Source organism: Balearica regulorum, chromosome 3 (genome assembly GCF_011004875.1).
Source record: "Balearica regulorum gibbericeps isolate bBalReg1 chromosome 3, bBalReg1.pri, whole genome shotgun sequence".
NCBI lineage: Eukaryota > Metazoa > Chordata > Aves > Gruiformes > Gruidae > Balearica > Balearica regulorum.
Window position 1 is genome coordinate 2,749,099 of NC_046186.1, and position 22,187 is coordinate 2,771,285.

The 22,187-nt window shown below is 44.1% G+C and overlaps 1 protein-coding gene across 19 annotated transcripts in view; it reads left to right on the top strand.

Annotated features, from left to right (window-relative positions):
* The window catches only part of HMBOX1 (homeobox containing 1), a 127,647-nt gene extending 109,437 nt beyond the window's left edge, over window positions 1-18,210 (top strand). For 17 of the 19 annotated variants that reach the window (XM_075750357.1, XM_075750351.1, XM_075750367.1 and 14 more), the window contains one exon: window positions 1,273-18,210. In XM_075750357.1, coding sequence (XP_075606472.1) covers window positions 1,273-1,410 — 138 coding nt within the window. In that variant the 3' untranslated portion in view covers window positions 1,411-18,210. The remainder of the gene's footprint in view (window positions 1-1,272) is intronic. The other 2 variants (XR_012834974.1, XM_075750366.1) reach the window with 2 other exon arrangements.
* The last annotated feature ends 3,977 nt before the right edge of the window (window positions 18,211-22,187 follow it).

Here is a 22,187-nt window from a genome sequence, read left to right on the forward strand (position 1 = left end):
GTTGCCTTTAAAAGTTTTAAAAGTTTCGCTGCAGTCCAGGAGCACCGCAGTTTCTCTGGATTAATTTTGCTTGCCAGCCATCACAGCCATCCCCACAGTGGTCCTCTTACAGCTGGGAAGCTTTGCTTTTTAGAAAATAAGTCAAAGAAATACAGAGTAGTTCAGTGGACTGGAGAACCTGGCAGTACCTGCACCTGCATATTTGAATTACGGTGGTTCCAGTCCCCTAAAATCATTGCACTGGTTTTCTTTGCGGTCTCGGAGTTTTTCGGCATCTTTTTTCCCTGTACCTGCGTGAATTCAGTGTCTCCACAGGATACTGGCTCACACCAAGGGTTAGTCTAGGTTTGTATCCTGCTTCTGAGTGAGGTCAATAGCAGTATTTAAAGAAAAAGTATTTTTAAGGAATATCTAGAATGATTTTATTATAGGAGCTTCCAGCTTCTGGAAGTCAGTAGCTTTGAGAGGCTTCCTGAGCCAGGCAGTGTATCCACTTTCAGTTTTGATAGTTGCTAGTAGGCGAATTTTCCCTGTACTTGTCTAACCGCTGCCTTTGAAAGCCGTTTGTACTTTCATCTGATCTAAAAACCAGTGAATCCCACAACTGCGCCGTGGTAAGTGAAGCGGTGCTTCCCGTTGCTGCTTTGGAATATATTATCATTCCAGTGAGTGCCCATATTACATCATGAGAAGCCACAAACAATTGTTCTCTATTTACTCATTATTTGTAATAAACATTTACCATATCAACCATCAGCCGTTTCTTTTCCAAACTGAAGAACCTGGGTCCGTTTCGCCTCTCCCCGTGAGGAAGCCACCCCTGCCTCTCTTCCCCTGGGTTGCCGCTCTCTCTACCTTTTCTAGCTCTAATGTGTCCTCTTTAGGCGGGATGACCACAGCTGTATATTCAAAATGTAAGCGTAGCATGAATTTGTGCGGTGCATAATGATTCCTATCTTAGTTTGGTTTCCTGACATGCCTTGCGTATCACTTTTATCTTTATAATATAATATTTTTCTCAGAATATCCCCCAACGCCCCTCAAATTTCTCTCTGGAAAATTGGGTACGCCACCCCTTGCCTTGCTTACCTTTGTCTGCGCAGTGAGGGAAATCAGGCCTAAATCGATTTTGTAAATTCCTTTCGCTTTCTACCCCCGTAACGAACGTGCAATTTGCTGCCCCTAGTCCGTTATTTTACACGCTAGTTTTATCCGCTGGTTTTCTACTTGTGGAGTAACAATGCTTCTCTCTTCTCCTTTCCGCATGCCCAGGATGACAGCACTAGCCATAGTGACCATCAAGACCCCATTTCATTAGCCGTGGAAATGGCAGCGGTAAACCACACCATCTTGGCATTGGCCCGGCAAGGAGCCAACGAGATCAAGACAGAGGCTCTAGACGACGACTGATACAAAGAAAGGGGAGGGTCAAAGCAAGAAGTAACTTAGTTTTAGACGTAGCACCTTAGCAGACTTTCCTCGGTCCTTAATATGTGTTCTTACAGTATAACTTTGCAGTTTCTTGTACGTCAGTTAGCTGTTAGGGTCTTGTTCTGTGAAGATGGCATGGTGCCCTCAGCCTTTGCATATACTCTCTCAGTATTAATTCCCAATAAATAATCAATCAACCAACCAACCTCCCTCTCCCAGCCCCAGTGGCTAGAAAAATCTTGCTGCTCTGTCTTAGCATTCAAAGTGCTTCCAGGTATTTTAGACAGCCCTCAATTACAAGTCTTAGGCTACACTTAAAAATCTTGGATACCCTTAGAGATCGTGTTAAAAAACCCCCTAGTCTGTACGCTTTTCCTTCTCTGAGACTGAAAGGATGCAAGCTGAGGTAGTGGCACAGGGTCGATGGACACCAGATCGGGAGTATCAGCAGAGAGTAAAAAGAACACTAGAAACCCCACTTCAGCATGGGAATAAATGATTTCCAGCTGCAATAAGCCGTGCCTCACTGGTCATACAGTGACTCGATATACTTTTGGGTGCTGTGCTGAGAATGTCCATTGGAAACACATTCACATATTTCGGTTGATGTTCACATATTCAACACAGACATCCTCTACTCTCACGAGCTGCGTGGCTTAGTGGATAAGTACTGCCTTCTGCCTCTGGGACCATGTTTGAAGCCCAGCCTGGGATCATATGAAAAATGAGCTGAATGTCTAATGGACAACAGTCCACTTCTCAAAACCACTATTCATTATTTGGCATGGCTAGCAGTGCCTGCTCAGAAGAGGTCTAGACTCTATTGATCTGTCATTAACAATTTCACCTTTTCTTCTTCCTCTCGCCTTTTCTGTCCCCACCCTCCTCCCCTCTCCACTTTGCCACTTTTCAAAAGCAATGTTTTCCGGGAAGGTATTAAGGTCATAAAATGGGCGAGTGGATTTTTACACGTCTGTGTAACTAATGCCTACGTCCTGACTAGCCTGAAAGGTTATTGGAGAACTTTTGCAGCTGACCTTTGCTAGATAACCATCGTAGCATAAATATTCTCCTAAATACGAACTTTTTTTGTTTGTTTAAAGGCAGGAGGATCTCTTACCTGAGAAATGGGGTATGAATGTTTTGTGTTCTCTTTACTCTGTCCTTGTTAAGATGTGAGAAAGCTATACTGCTACGAGCAATTTAATTAATAATTGGAAGCCATACTGATAATGGATGTGGTAATATTTGTAAAGCAAACCTACTTTAAGTAGCAGAAACTAATGGAATTGTTTTCCTTGATCATATGTAGCACTTTTGTTACTTTTTTCTTAAAGATATTTATATTTGATAAGTCTTTTTTTTATCATTTGAGAATTCAAAATACCAAACAGCAAACTTGCATTACAGAGTCACCCTGCGATCACCTTGTCATCTAGTATCTAAATGATGAACTGTGTGTGCATCTAAGAAAATTACATCTGCTGGCATTGTGTGGAAATGATCTCCTGGCATCCTGATAAAATGATATGTTGCTGCCGGTAAGAGGAAACATTTCAATGGAAACAGCACGGGAAGTGTTAGAGACGGGCAGGACTGTGTTACGTTCAAAATAAAAATTAAAAACCTATGTAAATTTTTGTATATAGATACGTAAAAATTTGCATAGCGTTTTCACAACATTCCATTTTTTACCTTCCCTGTTTATGTGGGAATAGTTTAAAAAGGGGAAAACGGGCTTGGTCTGAAGGATGGGTTTCCCTTTTCTCCCCTCCGCTTCTGCAGGTGGAGGCGATCAAGGGAAGTTGCTATTACTTGGCTTGTTCTCATCCCTTCCTCACGCTTAACTATCAGATAGCATTGCAAACTCCTACAACGCGGCTCCTCGGCAGGTTTTAAGCCAGCCTAAACCCCTCCAAGGCGTAGGCTAACTAGATCATCTTTACATCTGTTAATCTTGTGAAAATTGCTTAGGTAAGTGCGGAGGAGATTTTGTGCTTTCAGAGGGCACAGACTTGGCACCTCGTTGTCTCTGTAGCTTTGAAGATATATAGGTAGGGCTTGGCCTCGTCTTTCATTTGTGGATTTCATTGGAAAATTTATGTGCTTTCCTTAGATCTAGATCGCTGAAGCAGAATGAAGCCGTCTTTTTTTCTGTTTTATTGCATTTCTCGAGTAGGCAAATTCATAAGTAGCATCAGGGCAGACTCAGGAAAGAAAGGAATTGGATCAGCGACCATCGCAGGTTTTTTTCTTCATGTGTGTATGAATGTTTTGGTACTAAGGAGTGAAAGGACGGGGAGAGCTTTTATTTCTATTTTTGCACAGCAGAATGATCGAGCAAACTGTAGCCTTAGTGGAATTTTACCTACTTATTCATACTACAGTCACACACCAAGCTGACAAGCAACATCCACGATTTATAGTAAGGAGATTTTAATAATCGATGGCCTCTTTACGTTGGGCTTGCCACCACCATTTGTTTTGGCTGTTTCATTTTAAAAAGAACAGACTCAAACTGTTGGACAGCTGCAATTTTAAAAGAAATATTGCTTACTATACCGTCTTTTTTTAAAAAAAAAAAGTCATTGTTTCAAGCATTGGCTTTTTAAAACAATAGGGAAGAACAAAAATAGTACTACAGCTTCTGTATCCTGGTTATAGGTGTATCCTGACTGTAGGTTCACGTGATGCAGGATTAAAGGAACACCACTAAAATTGTACGTCTAACGTAGAATAATCTGGTCTTAATTCTGTGTGTCACTGTCAGGTAGCTGCTGGTCTCATTGTGCATCACTACCCTAGCTGAAGGTTGAACAGTTAAACCCCTTGTGAACGACTGGAGATTGGCAGATCCTCCTTGTCTGTAGCTTCCTGGTAAATACCATCTTCTCACCAGAGAAAATAAATGACTTAAACTGGGGAATCGGACACTTTAGTTCCATGGTGTCGGTTTTTTGGTTGCCCCTGTCTATTTTGGCTTTTCTTTGACCATTGAGAGGTACGAGGAAAGAGTAAGACTTCAGCTCTTACCAGGACGCTCGTGGCAGTTTATTTCCTTTATTCTGAAAGTTCACAATGAACAATTTGCAGCTGCTAATAACTTTTTGGTTTGATGTGAATTAGCTAAAATGAAATAGAAGCTGGTGTGATGATATCAGGAGACGTGTATGTGATCTGGAGTAAGTGAAAGAATTGGTGGAGAGTGTGTCCTGGAATTTAGCCTTTGTTCTAGGGTGTTTTATGCAATACGGGAGTCGTCTTTGTCTTTCTATCTCTGGATTTTCTTGAAAATTATGCCTCATTTTTATAGCTTTGCTATTCAGTTGCAATTTGTTGTAGCCAATCTGGAATTACTGCAATTTGTTCTCATGTGGGTTCCCTTGAAGTGGATCTGGTGGCAGACTAGATCTACCTTTTTGTTCTGTGAATAGAGAAGAAATTATTTAAGATGCTTCTCTTCTGCGACGGGCACAGATTGCTTTTAACTTCGTAGAGTAAGTTTTGACTGTTATTTTGTCGCTCTTAAAGTCCTTATACTTGAGTTGTTCTCTCTCACCGTCTTCTTAAAACAACAATTTCTACCTCCACTTCTTTTTTGGGTTGTTTTGAGTTTTTTGTTGGTTGGTTGGTTGTTTTTTTTTTTAATTCCCCCAACTTTTTCCTGAAGTCTGAGATCGCAGGCGTTTGTGAAAGCATTTTGAGATGATAAAAGTAAGTCGACATAGCAATGAGTAGACATGTTATTTGTTGATGCTCTAGCATTACAGAGACATCTTCTAAATACTCTATAAACATTCTTACAGCGTAATCCCATTATTCATATGTTGGATGTGACCAGGTTGGTTGTGAGTCAGCAGTGCACCCTTGCAGCAGTTGAGGAATCTCATTAAGAAGAGCCTTCAGCAGGTCAAGGAAAGCCATTAGTCCTGTTTTCATCACTTGAGGGACCACATCTGGAGTACTGTGTGCAGTGCTGGGCAGGAGCGAGTCCCTTGTAGGGCTGCTGAGATGAGAAGGCTGGAGCACATGTCCTGTGGTGAGAATTTGCGAGAGCTGGGTTTGTTCAGACTGGCTCTGGGGGCATCTTCTGTTTTGTTCTTCAGCTGTCTTAATGGGTGGGTTTAGAGAAGATGGAGCCAGGTTCTTCTCAGAGGTGTATAGCAAAAAGGTGAGGGGCAGTGGGTTCAAGTTGCATTAAAGAAAATCCCAGATGAATATAAAGAGAAATATTTTCATAGTGGCCCCAGAACCGTCGAATGGCAGTGGAAGCCCCATCCTTGGGGATATTCAAAACTCAACTGGACACGGTTGGACTGGAGACCTCCAAAGGCCTCATCTGACCTCAGTTATTGTATGATTCTGTACAAACCTGCTCAGGTTGAAGTGTTTCCTAGTTCTGATCTATACATGTTGAGTTGTTTAAAGAAATTCTCTTCATTTGTTGTTGGCTTTTTTTTTCTGTTTTGTTACTGATAAAAAGTTATCTTTCCTATTCTCCTAATAGAGGGGAGCTTTATTTGCAGGGTCTGGCTCCAGGTTCCAGTCAAGCCATAAGTAATAAATTTCATTAATTATTTGCTCTGTTTACACAGTTCTTCAGGGATATTTGAATTATTCTGTTTGTTTCATTGCTCAACATCAGACTGGTAAGTTTTCCATGTTTTCGTAACATTTGTGCTGTAGATCAGTTTTTGCCTTCGTTTGTGAGGATTTATCGTTGTCTTGCTGCTGTGAGTGCAGACTTGAAAAATTTCACATAGCTGAACATATTACAGGAAAAATTGTAGCTAACTTAGGCCCACTGGTGACTTCTATGATAAACTAGAAATTTTTGGTTCAGTAATTCATTAATTGGTGATTATCAGAAGCTGAGAGGATATGACTGGGAAAGAGTGACATTATACTCGCTTGGATCCTCCTTTTCTTTCCGTGTTTGCTGTTGGCAACTGCTAGGGGGAAAAAAAAAAAGATACTTCACTAGGCAGACTTTACATCTGAGTTGGATGCTATTTTGAAGAGAAATCACAACGATGTTTGCCAATATGGACTGCCATGGGGGTCACTTAGACTCCCAAGTGTTAATTTTTGCCTTCAAGGAGCATACAAACAGGGAGATGAGTTAGCCAAGATTTTGAGTTCGCCTACGTGGTAGAAAAAATTTTCCCTCACAGAGAGATGCTGCTTGCAAAGAAGTAAAATGAAAATGTTGTTTCCCCCAGAGTCATTGAGTCACCAAGACATGGTGGTTGGAACTGGGTTTCCTGAGCAAACAGTTCTTTATTTTTGATACAGATAAGCCCAGCAAAATTGGTATAAGAGTTTTCAAACCTCAAAATCGCTGCCCCTAAAGCACTTAATGGAGGATGTCGTTGCCCTGTGTGCAATCTTAACTCGGATACAAAGCTGGATTCACACCTTTCTCTGCAAATTACTAAGATTCAGCATGAGATTTTCCCTGTAGTACTGAGAGCTGTGGATCTTTATTAGGAGAAGATGTTTTTCCCACTTTATCCCTGGAATTCTGCTTATTTTAGATAATCATTTTCTTACCAGAAGGTTTATGTTCCTCCTCCCACCCCAGCTACATCATTGTGCAGCCCTCATTCCCCAGCGTTCATCAGCTTCTTTCAAGTTCGTTGGATAATTACCAGCAAATTCTAGGGGGTTTTTTGTCGAAAGAAACTTTGCTTTTATTTTGGACAAGGCTTCCCACCCAAGTAGCTCTCGTGCTCTTTGAAGTTATTTAACTTGATAATGTTATTTTGATCAAAGTCTTAAGCTTGTAGACAATAATCTTGAGTTTGGTGTAGCTTTTATCATTTGGCAGGAATCTTCATTCACAGGATTGGTCTTGAAAACTGTGTTACATGTCAGTGACCCAACGTGTTCACTCTTATTAGACAGCTGAAGATGTTGTGCGTGTGTTAGTAGCCGTAGGCCGGGTTGTGTTGTGATCCCGACTAATTTAACGGAGTTTTGCGGAGTCAGGCGTTTTCACTGTGATTTCTTGGAAGGGAAGGTTGATGGCCTGACCAAAAAGTACCTAGCAGTTCCCAAGAAGAGTTGCAGAGACGTTTCATAATATAACATTCCCCCTTGGGCTTTTTTGCAGCTGGGATGTTTACTCAGGATATTGAATCGGTTATTGGCCAACAGGCATTTGGCAAGCTGAAAAGCATAGTCCTAAAACCTTCATTTTAGCATCTATTACTGTTGCCTAATTTATGGGGTTTAAACTGTCCGACTAAAGATGTGGCACATTAGTGAAAAAAAGAGGCATTCTAGAGATGGCAGCTATAAACTCCAATTGAAAATACACAAAAATTATTTTTCTCCATTGTGAGAAATGTGTTATAACTAGAAAAGTGGAATTGGTTGTTTTGAGGACTGTCAATAAGATGACAGCATTTTGATGTTGGTTTTTGTCCAACAAATACAAATTAAATTGATGTAATGGCAGTGGCACCCGTGAAACAGAGATGTGGGGAGAAAAATTCAAACATCTAAAGAATTGTTGATCGCTAACCTCGGTCTTAGGTTTTATGACTTAAAAATAGCCTAGAATTGTTTGTTCATCCCTGTTTTCACAAAGGCGTCCATTGAACGTAGGTGATGCTGTAGCTAAGGTGGTATCGGCACAATTACAATAATCACTACAAACTACTCTGTTTTTGTTAAGGTTCTTCTGTCGCGCTCTATGAAAATCCAGATCGTACTTTAGCTTGAGCTTGCTGGAAGAAGTAAACAAATGCATTCTGCTTTTTCAAGATACGCTCCGTGATGCCTGTGCTGTGCTTATCGGTGTAGTATCCAGGCGATAATATTGACAGCTTATGTCATGGAGGTGGAAAAGGATTTGCCGTTTTGGGTGCAGGGGGGAAAAATTCACAAAGCTTATTTTAAATGCCCCTTTTAATCAGGCTGATCAAGAAAACGAACTAATTGGTTTGATTGCTGCAACGTTGTGCTCTTCCCCGTTTTTCCAGTGAGCTTTGGAGTGCTCCGGCCAACAGCTAAAGCGTGAGTGAACGAAACCCATTGAACTGGAGTGAACTGCGTAATGGGCCTTTGATGTTTCTGCATGTACGCTGCATCTCTCACTCAGATGGCTTGGCAGGAGGCTCTCGCTGCCATTTATTCCCTCTCTTCCCTCCGCTGTTAAATGGAAGCGGGTGTATTCTGCTGATCAAAACATCCAGCGCACTTCTGCTAAATCCTTTCAAACTGCAGCCAGGGTAATTGGGATGGGTAGGATAAATGCATAAGAACATGGCAGTAAAAGTGATGGCAGTTCTTTTGAATGACTGGGTGTCCTCCTGACATGTAATTAGCTGCTTTAGAAAGATGTGGATTGGCATGGTCATAATTAAAAGGATTTCTGTCTTTTCTGTGATTGAAAACAGAAGATCTTCCGCCCCCTAATTCTCTTTAATACCAGTGTTATTAGTGACACTTGGAACACAACTACTTCGTAAACTTAAATAATGACCTGTTCCTAATAGTAACTTACAACAGCAGGGACTGCAACCGAGTTGAGTTTTCTATGCAAAGCTGCTTCTCATCCTTCTGTGTGGTTCCCTGCCCCCCCGCTCATGTGCGTATTGCTTCTCGATAAGTTTTAGAAACAAAATGGACGTTTAGTTCCGTGACAGCATGATTACAGATTACCCAGGGTGCTGGTTTAGCCCTTCTTCATTTGTTACTCGGTTGTAGCGTTGAGGAAGATCAGCCATGGCCCAGTACTCCGCTGAATTCCTCACCCTGCCCGCAGGCAGAGGGTACCGATTGCGCTCCTGCCCCCGGTTCCTCAAGCAGGGAACGTAACTGGCTCTTCTGTGCCACTGCAAGTTGTCCTTCGTCGTGTCTCGGTTTGGAAGCCTTATCAGCAGTTACTGCCAAGTTTATATATAACCGTATTGTCCTCGAGCTGTCTGCTGTCTCCCGTTGCAGTTAGCGTGTTGTGGTGTTACGAGCTAACTCACCTTTTTCTTAAGAAATCTCAAAAGAGCCTGCAACTGGATAGTTGAACAGCATGCTTGCCATTCACAGCAGGAGAGGATGTATGGTGATGACCTAAAATAACATCGTAATCTTTCTCTATACGTTGCTGGATTCTCAGAAAGTATCTGTCATAGGGTGTTACGTGCCTTTTTACTCTGTGATTTTTGTGAAAAACGTTCTCTGTTGACCGATCTTGAGCACTGCAGAGCCTGTGCTTCATTTTTGCCCTTAAGTTTCTTGACCATATTTTTGCATATTGCTGTTCACCTGCTGTAGTTCCTTATCAGACAGGTTTCCGGAGTTTTTTGGTATGCAAAGTTGTGCATAGAGACTCTTCGTCAAATTTAGAAAAATTAGCAGGTTCCTAACTCCCAACAGATTTGCAGAAGAAGTTAGGGACATAACTTCCTTAGGCTCTTATTTAAATCCTTCAGTTACTTTTCAGCTTCTTTGTGCTGGAATACTTGTGTAAATCTCATCCAACGTCACTGTGGTTCAGAACAGACCTGTGGGTCATGGCTACTTCGGTTCTTCCAGCGCGGTTGCCGCTTGTGGTACTACACTCACAGTGGCAATGGTAGCAACTGCTTTTCTAGGATGTACGTTTTGAGACGTTAACTTGCTGCTGTCTCTGGTCTCAATTCAGCTTCCTATCCTCCTCTCTCCACCCCTTCTCCTTAACTAATTAAAGTCTTCCATGTTATGGCAAGATGGCATATGTAGCTTAAATAACCCACCTCTATAATTAAGAGGTTGACTTTAGCCTTCTGAGATATGTTTTACATCATCTGAGATTTAAAAATACATTTTACTTACAAAGTTTATCTGTCAAATCGCTCGAGGAGGGCAAAGAGATAATGAAAGTAAATTATTAATTAATATTTCTCACCCAATATATTCCATTAAGAATATTAAGCATATATTCCATTCCTCAAAGCATGTTTGACTTTGGATTTTTTTTATTTTATTTTTTTTAAAGTCTGCCTGCTGATAAAGTTGCTGCTATCTCTCTTTGACAGGACTGTAGTGACAGTACTGAAAATACCCTTCAGGAGCTAACCAGAGCCAGGAACTCAGAATATCAACTCACTGACCGGTTTTTCCTGTACCAGAGTGCAAGCCATTGCATTTATGCGCTATGGCAAGTAAGCAGATCTTTTCAAGACCAAAGCGACGTAGGCTCTCCCTTGCCACATTCAAGCTGTTCTTCTGTTCAAAAGGTTTGATAGGATTTTTGGAGTGGAAGGTAGCAGCGGGAGCATCTTACCTTTCTGCGTATCGGAGAGTGATCTGAGTTTAGGTGGAATTACATTGGGTTCAGAATGGCAAAGATGTGTTGCTGGGAAAGACCGGGTGTATTGCACAACACGTGTAGCTACTACCCGAGAAGGGTAAATAGCTTGGATGCTTTATTGATGAGATAGTTGAAGCCGTTCATGAAATGCTCTGAAATCTCCAACGTGTCTTCGTGGCACACCGTATAGCATTACAAAGTTCGTTTAGGAGTTGTTATTGGAATTTGAGACGTGCTTTTGTTCACTTTGTTGCAGAGGTAGTTGCCTGTCGGTTTAGCTGACATGGAGATCGTGGCACACAGCTGCTCACTGGGAACTAACAGTTTAATTCTGCAACCCTTCCTTTAGAGTTCTTTTAAGTCACAGTCCTCTTTCTCCGGGTGCTTGGAGAAAAGAAATATTATTGAGATGAGGGAATAGATCCACTCATTTGCAGAGCTATCAGAATTAACATCAGTTGAGAATCTGCCCCTACAATACTCACTTGTTAATGCTGGGGTTTGTAGCAGAGCAAGGATAAAACAGTCGTGAAGTTGCATTTGCCGGTAATTCGGTTCAGTCAAGTAGGCTTGAAAATTAGGCATCTGATTAGGAGTTAAGAGGCAATGAAGTATCCATGGACATTAAGAAGTTGTTTGTAAGTGTGTTGAGAGAAAAAAAATAATGATTCCATTTATGTTTCTAAATCCATTGGATACAAATGGTAAAATTTTTAAAAGTTACGGGGAAAAGGCAGACGCTCTCAATTAGGGGATTTATTTATTTATTTATTTTTTACATTTGGAAGGGCAGGATGGTTCATTCATCCCGTTGGATGAAGTAGATAGAATAAGGAGTTTGCATCAGGATTGCGGGAGGCCATCTAATATTCAGGGTCTCTTTGTAGGTGATAGACTGGTCCCTTCTGGCCTTAATTGTAAAACTATGATTCCAAAGAGGTAGACTTGTCTTCTACTCTTACCGTTATAACCTGTTCATAGTATTTAATAATTTATAGAGATTTGAGTACTAGAGGGGTTCTCTGCAGTAAGAACTTCTTTTAAAAGTATGACTTTCCATCAGAGAACATATTGTGCCTTATGTCTCTAAACCACGTGAGGTTCCAGTTATGTATGATAAATATCTTTTTACACTTTGTACTTCTGCCATAACGGGAATCAAACAAATGTAGTTTTGGTACCAGGTGGTTTCTGTTTGCCGCCGTATTACTTAGATTTGCTCCAGTATCTTACAGGTTCAGTCTCTATTCTACTGACACAGCGATGCATGCTTTCATACCAGTCAGTGGTGAGCAGCTAAAGTACCTCTGGAACGGCATTATTCTGTTCAACTGTTATTTTTGGTTCTTATTTGAAAATAAACAAACAAAACCCCTAACCAAAAGCCTGGGTCAATCCGAATTTCTGATCCTTTGTTCCCATTTGTTCCATTAGACATTCGGGTACCTGAATTCCAGTTGTTAAGTGGACCTTGCCGTGTTTTTTACTCCTACCTGAGAACATTCAACATGAAAACCATTTGACATGAAAAAAAACCTTGATCAGTCATGATCATTTCCTCTAGCTGCAGTGCCCCAAGCAACTGTTTTTTACAAATACTTTCATCAATTGCCAGAGCGCTTCAAAAAATATCACGGCCACCAGAAGTCCTCTTGCTAAACCGATGTCTCCTCCTGTTTCCTACACTGAGCCCGTGTTTCCTTGAAGGAATTCCAGACGAGTGTTTTGAGCTATACCTCCTCCAACTGCTCTGAGCCATTCATTTTCCTCTGAAGTTGATTCTTCTTGGTACCGATTTTGTCGCACGTTATTTCCCCAAATTTCAGTTCTTCTCAGAGGTAATTCCTTTGATCTTTCATCCAAGCTCCTTCACACCCCGGTAATCCTGTTTTACCTGGTTTGCCAGTGGTTTTCTCATACTGAAGTGCTGACCTGAACCCGTTGTTCTTACTGTCTCAAAATAATGGCTATATATCATTTCCATCCTAATAAAAAGCAATCCAGGGTAGTGAGGAGGTTTAGATTTGGTTCAGTCTTTGGAAATATTCGGAGCTTTCTGCTAGCTAAAAGACCTTGGGATTTTCCAGCACGGTTAGTTAGCAGCCCTCTTCCCTTCCCTCATTTTAGCTTTGACACTTAGATTCAAAAATCAGGGAAATAGTAACTTTCAAGTATAATCTTTTTTTTTTTTAATTACTACTTGGACTATGGGGTTTGTTTTTTTTTTTACTGGGAAGACTGGTACTGAGCTGTGCACTTCAGCAGGTACTCGACAGCGTTCTAGCAAATTACTTGCGAAAACAAAGCTCTATCCTAGATACAGCGGTGCGTCTGAACAGACTCATTGGAGGTGTCGTGCACACAGTTGGCGGGCTCAGGTTTATCTGTTCTGTTTGGTTCTTTGTGCCCTTTGTTGTTCGCTGCCTCTCCCACTCCTGTTAGGACTCTCCGTGCCCTTTCTCCTCTTCCGCAGGTGACTTTTCCTGTTTTAATTTTGTTCCTCCCTGCTTTCTCTTGTTTGTCCTTCTTCTCTTTACCCTGTACAGGCACTTTATTACCTTCACACCGTCAAGCAGCGTATTTATGGTTATTTTTTAATTCCTTTAATCCTACTTTAGTCCAAGTCAAGAGGCATTCCCCTTTTGCCTATTAGATGGTGCTGTTTCAATTGCATACTTGAAGTCTGGATATATATTGTCCACAGTGAATATAAATATGAAACATTTTGTCTACTCTGACCATTACAAAAAAAAAAAAAGCTCATAAATTCAGTCAATTTACAGCAGGTTCTTCACTTGCAACCTCTTGTGTGAAATAAGGTGGTTCCAAGGTGTTGGACCATGGTTAACAGAGAGGGACATGGTAGTGGTATTTTTTTTTTTCTTTCATTTTATTTTGTCTTGCTTGCACTTTGTGTTGGCAGCTGTCTTAATTGGTGCAGTTGGTTTTTCTTGGTTAGGGTGCTGCTGTCTGCTTTTTTAATGTGAGGGTTTGGGCCAGGGTGCGTGGATTTGCGTAGCTTTGCTGCGTACTGTTTCCCCTCGTACTTCCTTCACCCAGGGTTTGGGATCACTTTTTACAGCCAGAGTAGCTTTTTATTATTATTTTTCAAGTTGGTTTAGATTTGAAGATGATTGGAGAAACTTGGAATTACTTTTCCAAATAGATAATGACAATGAAAACAGAATTTGGATTTTGATCTTCCCGTCTTTCAGTATTATCCACTGAATTTTCTCTTTCTCTTTTGGCTTCTGTGTAAATTAAGGTGTCGTCTTGAGACTTGTGCCGAACTGAAGCTCGTGACTTGTTTCTAGTTGCTCTGGGGTCAGAGCCCTGTTTGTTCTTTCGAGAGGGACAGATTTTCAATTTCATCACCCGTTGCAATACAAACTCAAAAGCAAAAAACCCTTTCGCCTTGCTTTTGGCTCTAGCCGTGCCGTTAGTAATGTCTTTCCGAATCTCGTCAACAGCCTTAATTTGCTGCCAGAGTCGTTCTCGGGGGTTACGGGCAGCACTTCTCTCACCAGTGCAAACGCTCGGCGCGCTGCTGCGGGCTTCAGCTGGGAGAGCGCCGCGTCTCTTTGAAGTCAGGTGTCAGATCCGATGTGATGAAGCGGATGATCGTGCCACAGAACCACCGTAAGACAGGCTTTTACCTTAAAGATAATACAGGAATAACAAATCTAAACTAGATTTAGTTCAATAGCAGTTCTATCAAAGGGTGACAAATAAAAGTCAGTTGTGTCCATGGGGAGCACTATTTTCTTGACAAATCGCCTTGGCTGTCTCCCTCTTGGTCTTTCTGATCTTCCCAAGGCTGACGAAAGCCCGGGAAGTGTGAAATATGTGCAGTACTTTTTTTAATTTTATTTTTTTTCTTAGTGTCAATTTAAAAAGTGCCTAAGTGAGTAACAGGACTCCAGAGTGAGCTGGAGAAATAGGATTAGACCTCATTTCCCTCTTAAGAAAAGAGCCCTCCCCGCGGTCCCTCCGCACGTACGACTCCAGCCCAGCGGTGGGAGTCCAGAGCCCTGCAGAATCCGGCTGGAAAGAAATCTCCGCTCCTCCCTCATGCTGCGTCCCCCTCGGTTTTCAATCTGTTGGTGGGGATCTTCTTAACGAATCTCATCGTCTCAGCCAAACCTTCGCAATCTCCGATTTGGGGTGGACGGTAAAGAGGGGGGAAGCTTGGATGGAATTCGGTCGGAAACTGCCTCTTGGATTGCAGATAGGAATAGCTTCGTGCATTAAACGCGCGCCTCTGGATAACTGTACGTCTGGATAGAAGAAACTAATACACGTATTTAATCATCCCTTTTTGGAATCACAGAGGCAGTTTCTTCCTATATTCTTAATTATTTCTAGGCTTATAATAGTGGCACCTGCTAAATGTTGTGTCAAAATAATTGTAGCTATTGGCAGGTGGTTATAATTTTGTAAACGTACATGAGAATTTTATGTGGGGAAAAAAACAAGATATGAATGCTACTTTAGAAAATTGCATTAAAGGAGAATTTCTTCTGACCATAGTAAAAGGAAATAACAGAACACTATTAAGATGTATTAGTACCACTTAAGGATTCAGAAAATGAAAGCAATCCATATGTAGATGTTTTATTTTTCATTAGTAACAAAATGTTGTTTTCACTCTGACAACTTAATAACGTATGAGTTGGGAAAGCCTAGGAAATTACTATTGGCAAGAAAAGCTGTAGGGACATCTCTTTTGCAGAGAACAGAAAATTAGCTTGTAGGATGTTGATGGGTGTTGATACAAGCGACGATCAAATGGGAATCTATTGCTGGGGTACTAATGAAAATAAAGTATTTGTGGAGTGTGTAATACACATGGACTGTTTGACGTCGTACTGTCACCCTGCTCTAGAGATGCCTTTTTTTGACAGTGATTTTTTTTTTCTCTAAACCAAGTGATTGTCGATAGCAGCGGTTGTAATTGAAAAAAGAAAAAAAGAAAAAAAAGATGAACGTAGTAGTGAGTGTTGCAAACCTAGAAGTGAAAAGACAGTGGAACAGTATCGGAGGCACACAAAAAAGGAGGCAGAACGCCCGAACAAAAACCCTGGCAAAGCACCAGGGAGTCGCGTTTTTCCTTTGAAAAGTTTTGCGCGTCTTAATTTTGTTCCGCTGGCGCGTTGGCGGGGGGTGTCGTATCAACCTTGCATCTCCGGTAAGGGCAAGCGAGCGTGGCTGTAGCGGTAGTGGTGTGTGCGGTGGGCGGCTGGCAGTCGCCTACAGTTACTTCGCGTGTCTACCAAACGCGTCGATACCATAAGCTGAGCTGCGTCCCATCTCTGCTGGTCGCCGTAACTCGCCCGCGGGTTCTCACCTGTCCGTACGTTCCTCTGTCGGCATCTTCCACTCGCGTATTTGTTTCTCCCGCCGTGTGCCCCGATGAAAACGGCACCTGTGTCTCATCTGCTGTAGGTGTTCTGCCTACCTCAAGAGGTAAACATGGCATCCTAGAGTCGTATGTTCACACTCTGTTCTTTTTTCACATGAGCACTAGCGCACACACACACACTGGAATGTATATTCTCCCCCCCCCCCCGCCCCCAAATAACCTCTTGACCTGATCCTTGCTGTAGCCACCACCAACTCCTCTTGCAAAATTGGATGCTGCTTTAAATGTGAAAACAAATGTTCAAGAAGCTATAAAACCTGAATGAAAGCTAAAGCTGAATTTATAAAGCCTTGTTGCATATGAGCCAAAAGTGCAAAAAGCTCTATATAATGAACTAACCTGCCACTCATATAAATATAAATATATATAAATATATTAAAATCAGACTGTTCTACAAAATTGTGTATTTGTATTTTTGTGTACGTACAATTTTCTGCTAAGCAGAAGGAGGATGTAGTATAGGATGATGTGAGAAGAGATTTTGTTTAATCATATTTCTTTGTTACTTATTTTTGTTAACATCCAGATGCCTGTCTTTGTCTTATGTGTATGACACTGTTCGAAAGGTGCAGTATCTCTCTCCCGCCCGCGTATTAAACCTCTTCCACCACGAAAGGGTCGGGTAACGCTTCACGTCGTCATCAAACCCCGCAAATATGCCTCGGTCTTGGTCTAAACAAGGGCTGCTCGTTCAGCTTCAAGACTATTTCACGTTGGCAGTTAACGGGCACGTTGCCTCGTTGCTCCTAATAGTAACGTCAAATCTTCACACGCCGGTCGGTTGCTTTTCACACGGGTGTTCTCCAAGGACGCTGTCTGCGCCATCCACGGCCTGTAGTATCTTTATACTGGTCCTCAGCCGGAAATGTCAGGGGAATAAGAGCCCCAGTGAAGTGGTGTGGATTGGGAGGGTGAACAGAGAACAGAGCCTTGTGTTAGGAAGCTGCTTATGGAAAAAAAGCAGCAGCCGGGGAAGCGGTACCGTATCGCACAGGGGAGCGAATCTCAGGTAACACCACCGCGGAGGAGGATGGAGGAAGGTGCCACGGGGAGCTCGCGTTCCCCGCGGTGTGTGCACGCTGGGGAGAAAAAAGTGCATTTTGGCTTTCAGGAAGGCAAGTTGGCAAGGTCGTAGGTCGTACCTTTCCTTCGGCCGCTACAGACGCGTCCTTCCACCCCAGGAGCTGCACGCGAGCCGTGCGCGTCTCGGTCCGTAGCTGTAAGAACAGATGAGGTCCATCTTCTCATGGCTTGATGCCCTTGCAGTAAAGATACTGATTTTTAAGAAGAGTGTTCTAAAGTCTTCTCCAAATCACTGCGTTTATCTGCAAGGTGCCCGTGGGTCTGCTCCATCATTTGTTGCGAGGAGAAAAGTGATTGGATTTCTCCCTTGATGCACTCGGAACCGTTCGTTACGCGTTAGAGAGTGGAGAACTGTCCGGGGAGAGGGGGGGTCGAAGGAGAACTAGATAAACCAGAACGTAGTGAGAAAACTGCCGCCCAGCTTTGGGCACGAGGTGACGGACGTTCACCTGCCAGTTCCACCGCAGACTTCCTCAGACCCTTGAGGCCAGCCGGTCCTTTCTGCTCCCAGCTCTGCAGTGCAGGTGAGAGTTAACGTCACCTGTCACATCTTCCTCATCATCCGTCACATCTTCCTCAGGCGGCACGTGCTGCGAAAGTCCGAAGCATCAGCTTCTTCCCCTGTGTCCTTTGTTCCCTTCCTATTTTCTTTCTTTCTTTTTTTTTTTTAAATTTAATTTCTAACATTGAACTGAATTTCGGCCCAGGGAGAGCGATACTGCATCTTTACATGTAGGGCTCATATTTATAACAATGTGTAATGACTGTAGCAAAAGTCCTTGTTTCTATATGTGAATGGACAGAGAAACAAGTGCTCTATTGTATTGATTAAAATAGTTCAAATGAGTCCTGTATCATTGTATCTCCTATTCTGGATTAGTGCCTTTTGGACAGTAGACTGTTCTGTAATTAAAATGTAGTATAACTGCTTTTTTGTACAGTTTTGTTTTAATAAAACTTTTTTTTAATTTGTGTTTATTTTAGTATTGTACCTATTAGAAAATAAAAATGTATAACTCAACAACGACGCATTTCTTCTATAGTCCTTTTTTGTGCAAAGCTGTCGGGGTGTGAAGGCCCGAGAGAGGCCGTGGGCACAAGTTAAGACCTAAAATGTGTCTTTAGAACTTAATGTAGAAAAAGGAAGGTGTGGGAGAGAGACTTCAGGCTTTGTGCCTGCCTGTTTTCCTGAGGACGCTCTCCGGGAGGGAGCGGGGTGGACGCTGCGCCGGTGCATCTGAAGCGGCGGCATCACTTCCTCGGAGTCTGAGCCATGGGCTGATAGCGGAGGCCGTTGGGGGCTCTTCTCCCTAAAAGGCGGTGCTCAGAGCGGAGTTTAATCTCCTTCGGGTGCAGCTGGGTTTGCTCAGAGGTGAACGTACTGGTCATACAGTATCCTGGACAGGCTGGAGAGCTGGGTGGGGAGGAGCCCGATGAAATTCAGGGAGGGCAACCGTAGGGGCCTGCACCTAATAAATCCACCTCCTAAATATCCAAAGGGTGGGTGTCTGGAGGACGGGGCCAGACTCTGCTCAGTGGTGCCCAGTGACAGGACAAGGGGCAACGGGCACAAACTGGAACACGGGAAGTTCCACCTGAACATGAGGAAAAACTTCTTCCCTGTGAGGGTGACCGAGCCCTGGGACAGGCTGCCCAGAGAGGTTGTGGAGTCTCCTTCTCTGGAGAGATTCCAAACCCACCTGGACACGATCCTGTGTGACCTGCTGTGGGTGATCCTGCTCTAGCAGGGGGGTTGGACTAGATGATCTCCAGAGGTCCACTCCAACCACCACCAGTCTGGGATCCTGTGGTAATGGCCAAGGAGATGGTGCAGGCAAGGCAAAAAGCTTCTCTTTGGGAACGTCCCTCGCCAGGAGCCTCAAGAAGGGCCATGGAGCCCCATCCCCACAGAAGCTTTCTTGCCTGAGGAGTTGTTGAAGGTCTGCAGGGAGCAGACTTGGGGCTATTTGGTAATAAACCCAAAACGATGTTGAAGTAATGAGTACAGGCATCATTTTGAGAAGCCACAGGCAGGAGGAGGTGGCTCAGCTTCCATCCTGGCCTGGTAGGGCTCAGCATCTCAGGGGTCTCCAAATGGGGTCTGTGAGGTGGGGAAGAGCTTCACAGAAACAGGGGGAAGGGGTTCGGTGGCTGGTGTGTAGGAATTAGCCAGGTAGCAAAGTCTCAGTATCGCAGAAGCTGATTTATTTATTGCACCGGTGTCTGGGTCCTGCAGTACTGGTTAAAATTTGTGTGTGCAGCTGGGGTTTGAGGGTGATGTTGGGGTTTGCTCAGGATGGACCCCCCCAAGCCAAGGGGCAGGGCAGCTCTCACTGCGTCGGAGCTGCAGCTGATGAATAATACACCTTAGGGGTGGAAGCACCTTTCAAACTGGTCCTTGTGCCTCTCGGGGGGGGGGGGGTATCTAACACCCCAACACCCCCCTGCCCGTCATCAGCTGCCGGATCTGCCATGGGAGCTGAGGAGGTTTTTCTCTCGGAGGGAGCAGGGTGGGGATGGGGGGACCAAACCCGAGGGAACGTGGGGCTGTCACCACCCGCCTGGCCCTGCTGCCTCCTCCTGCCTCTGGAAAGGAACCGGTAAGGCAGTGGCCGTGCTGTAAATCCGTGCTGGCTGAATAGCTGGGACTGAAGGCTAAGCCCCCCGCCCTGCCCCCCGCAACTGCTGCCGTTTCATTACTTTTCTCATTGGGGTTTGTTTCTTTACAAATGAACCCCAACACGTTTCCGTTCATCCTCGTTTCCGTTGTAAGGGTGACCCACTGGAACAACTCGACCGTTCGTTACGTTGCTAACGCTGCCAACCATCAGGGCTCATGTCCCCCCAGCTTTTTTTTGCCTTTTTTTTTTTTTTTTGGAGGGGAGAGGGGAAACGTGCAGGGTTGGTGGGGATGGGGCCTTTCCCGGCGTGACTGCGTGCGCACACGGAGGAGAGCGGTCCCCAGAGCTGCCCCGGACAAAGGATGAAGGACAAAATCCTCTCCCCACTTCCCAGCTGAAACTCAGGAGTAAGTACAGCAAAGCACTGGTTGGCATTGGGGCGGGGAGGTTGTTGGGGTTTTTGTCTTGGTTGTTGGTTTGGTTTTTGGTGTGTGGGGTTGTTTTTTTTTAAAAAAAACAAAACCCACAAAACAAAAAAAAAAAAACCACCCCCACAAACACACACTTCAGGCCTGTGCTTCCAGCCCATTTTTGTGCCTTTTTTTTTTGTTGTTGTTGTTTGTTTGGGGTTTTTTTTGTTTTTTTCCTGGGGACCCAGATGATTGGGGGGCATTTCTTTAAAAAAAAAAAAATGCAACAAACATACAAACAAAAAAAAACCCACAACCCAAACCACCAAAAAAACCCAAACCACATCACTAACCCCCCCCCCCCAAAAAAAAAAAACCCAACGCCCCACAAACCCAAATTCTCATCACAGGTCAATGTCCAAAGATGGGGGAAAAAAACCAAAAACCAAAACCCCAAAGCCCTTAGCTCTCTGCCCACGCCATGAGCAGCACGGAGCCCCCCCCCCCATGTGCCTCCTTCCCCGGCTGCCTCCCCCAGCCACATTCCGGCCGCCCTGTTGACTTCCCCACTTGCCTGTCAGAGCAAAAGGCTTGAAGACAAGAGGACAATGAAAGTGGTATTAATTTGAAGGAAAGCGGGGGGAAAAAGGTGTTCTTTGTGGTTTGGGTTTGTGTTTTCCCCCCACCCCCCCCACCCCCAACCCTCCTCTGCTCATTTTGATCGGTGCTTTTTAAAACCAGTTTTGGCTGAAGAACAGAAAGCGGAGCGCGGTTGCGGTGCGGAGAAGGTGTTACAACCACCTTCCGGGAAGAGCGAGGTTTGAACAAAGTAACGGCACTTCAAAAGGCTTCTGTGTTTCAGCCAAAGATTTTTTTTTTTTTTTCTCCAGAAGGTAAAACATTAAAGGGAAGTGGCTTTTTAAAAAAAAAAAAAAAAAAGCAGCTGTATTTTTCGTGCACTGATTGCAAGACAACACTGATAAAAATATCCTTTGCTAAATGACTTTCAACAGGGATTGTGGAATCAACACAGCATTTGTTGCTTAAAAAAAAAAAAAAAAAACACACCAAAAAAACCCCCCAAACCCAGACAACGGCAAAATAAAACAAAACCACCACCACCCCCCCAAAAAAAAAAAAAAAATCCAAGTCAAACCCTGCCAGTTGGTTCCAACATGAAGGTGGAGAAAAACGTCGCCAAAGAGAAAGAAAATACCGTGACCGAGGGAGGGGGGTTTCAAGGGCACCTCGCTGTGCTGAAACCTGGTCGGCGCGTTGGGTTTCTCATCGCCCCGAGGCCTTTTTGGCTGGTGGGGGTGGCTGGAGCAGGGTTCCCCGCAGCACCAACCTCCCTGCCTGGGTCTGTACCCACAGAATAACCCCCCTGAACCCACAGAAGTCCCTGGGACCCCCCCGCCCTGCGGCGCGTTGGCGTGCGAGGCAGCAGCGGGGCGAGGAGGGGAGAGGATCAGTTCTGGGACAGACGCTGCAGAGCGGGGCACGGCCGGTCGCCGCGTGGCTGGTGCGCTCTGAGAGGCTCCATCGGTGCCGGTGAGAGCCACGGACCCCCCCGTGCCTGCGGCAGGTCCCGTCGTGCCGCCACGGCCCCTCCACGCCACCAGCACGAGGGGACACCCGGCTGCGCTGTCCCACCCCGTGCGAGCGGCCGGGGGCGCAGGCGGTGGCACCGGGCAGCTTTGCTGCGTAACGGGCATCGGCTTGGAGGGGCAAGGGCCTGGGAGGGATGCTGCAGCATGAGGAATTTGTAATTTGTCTTTTATTTTTTAATTCAAATTATTTATCAAGTGCTGGGTTGGGTTTTTTTGTAGTTTGCTGCTTCACTTGCGTTACATTGAAGTCATTGATAATCCGTTAGAGACGCCGGCCCGGCCTCTCCCCACTCTGCCCCAACCCAGCCGTGC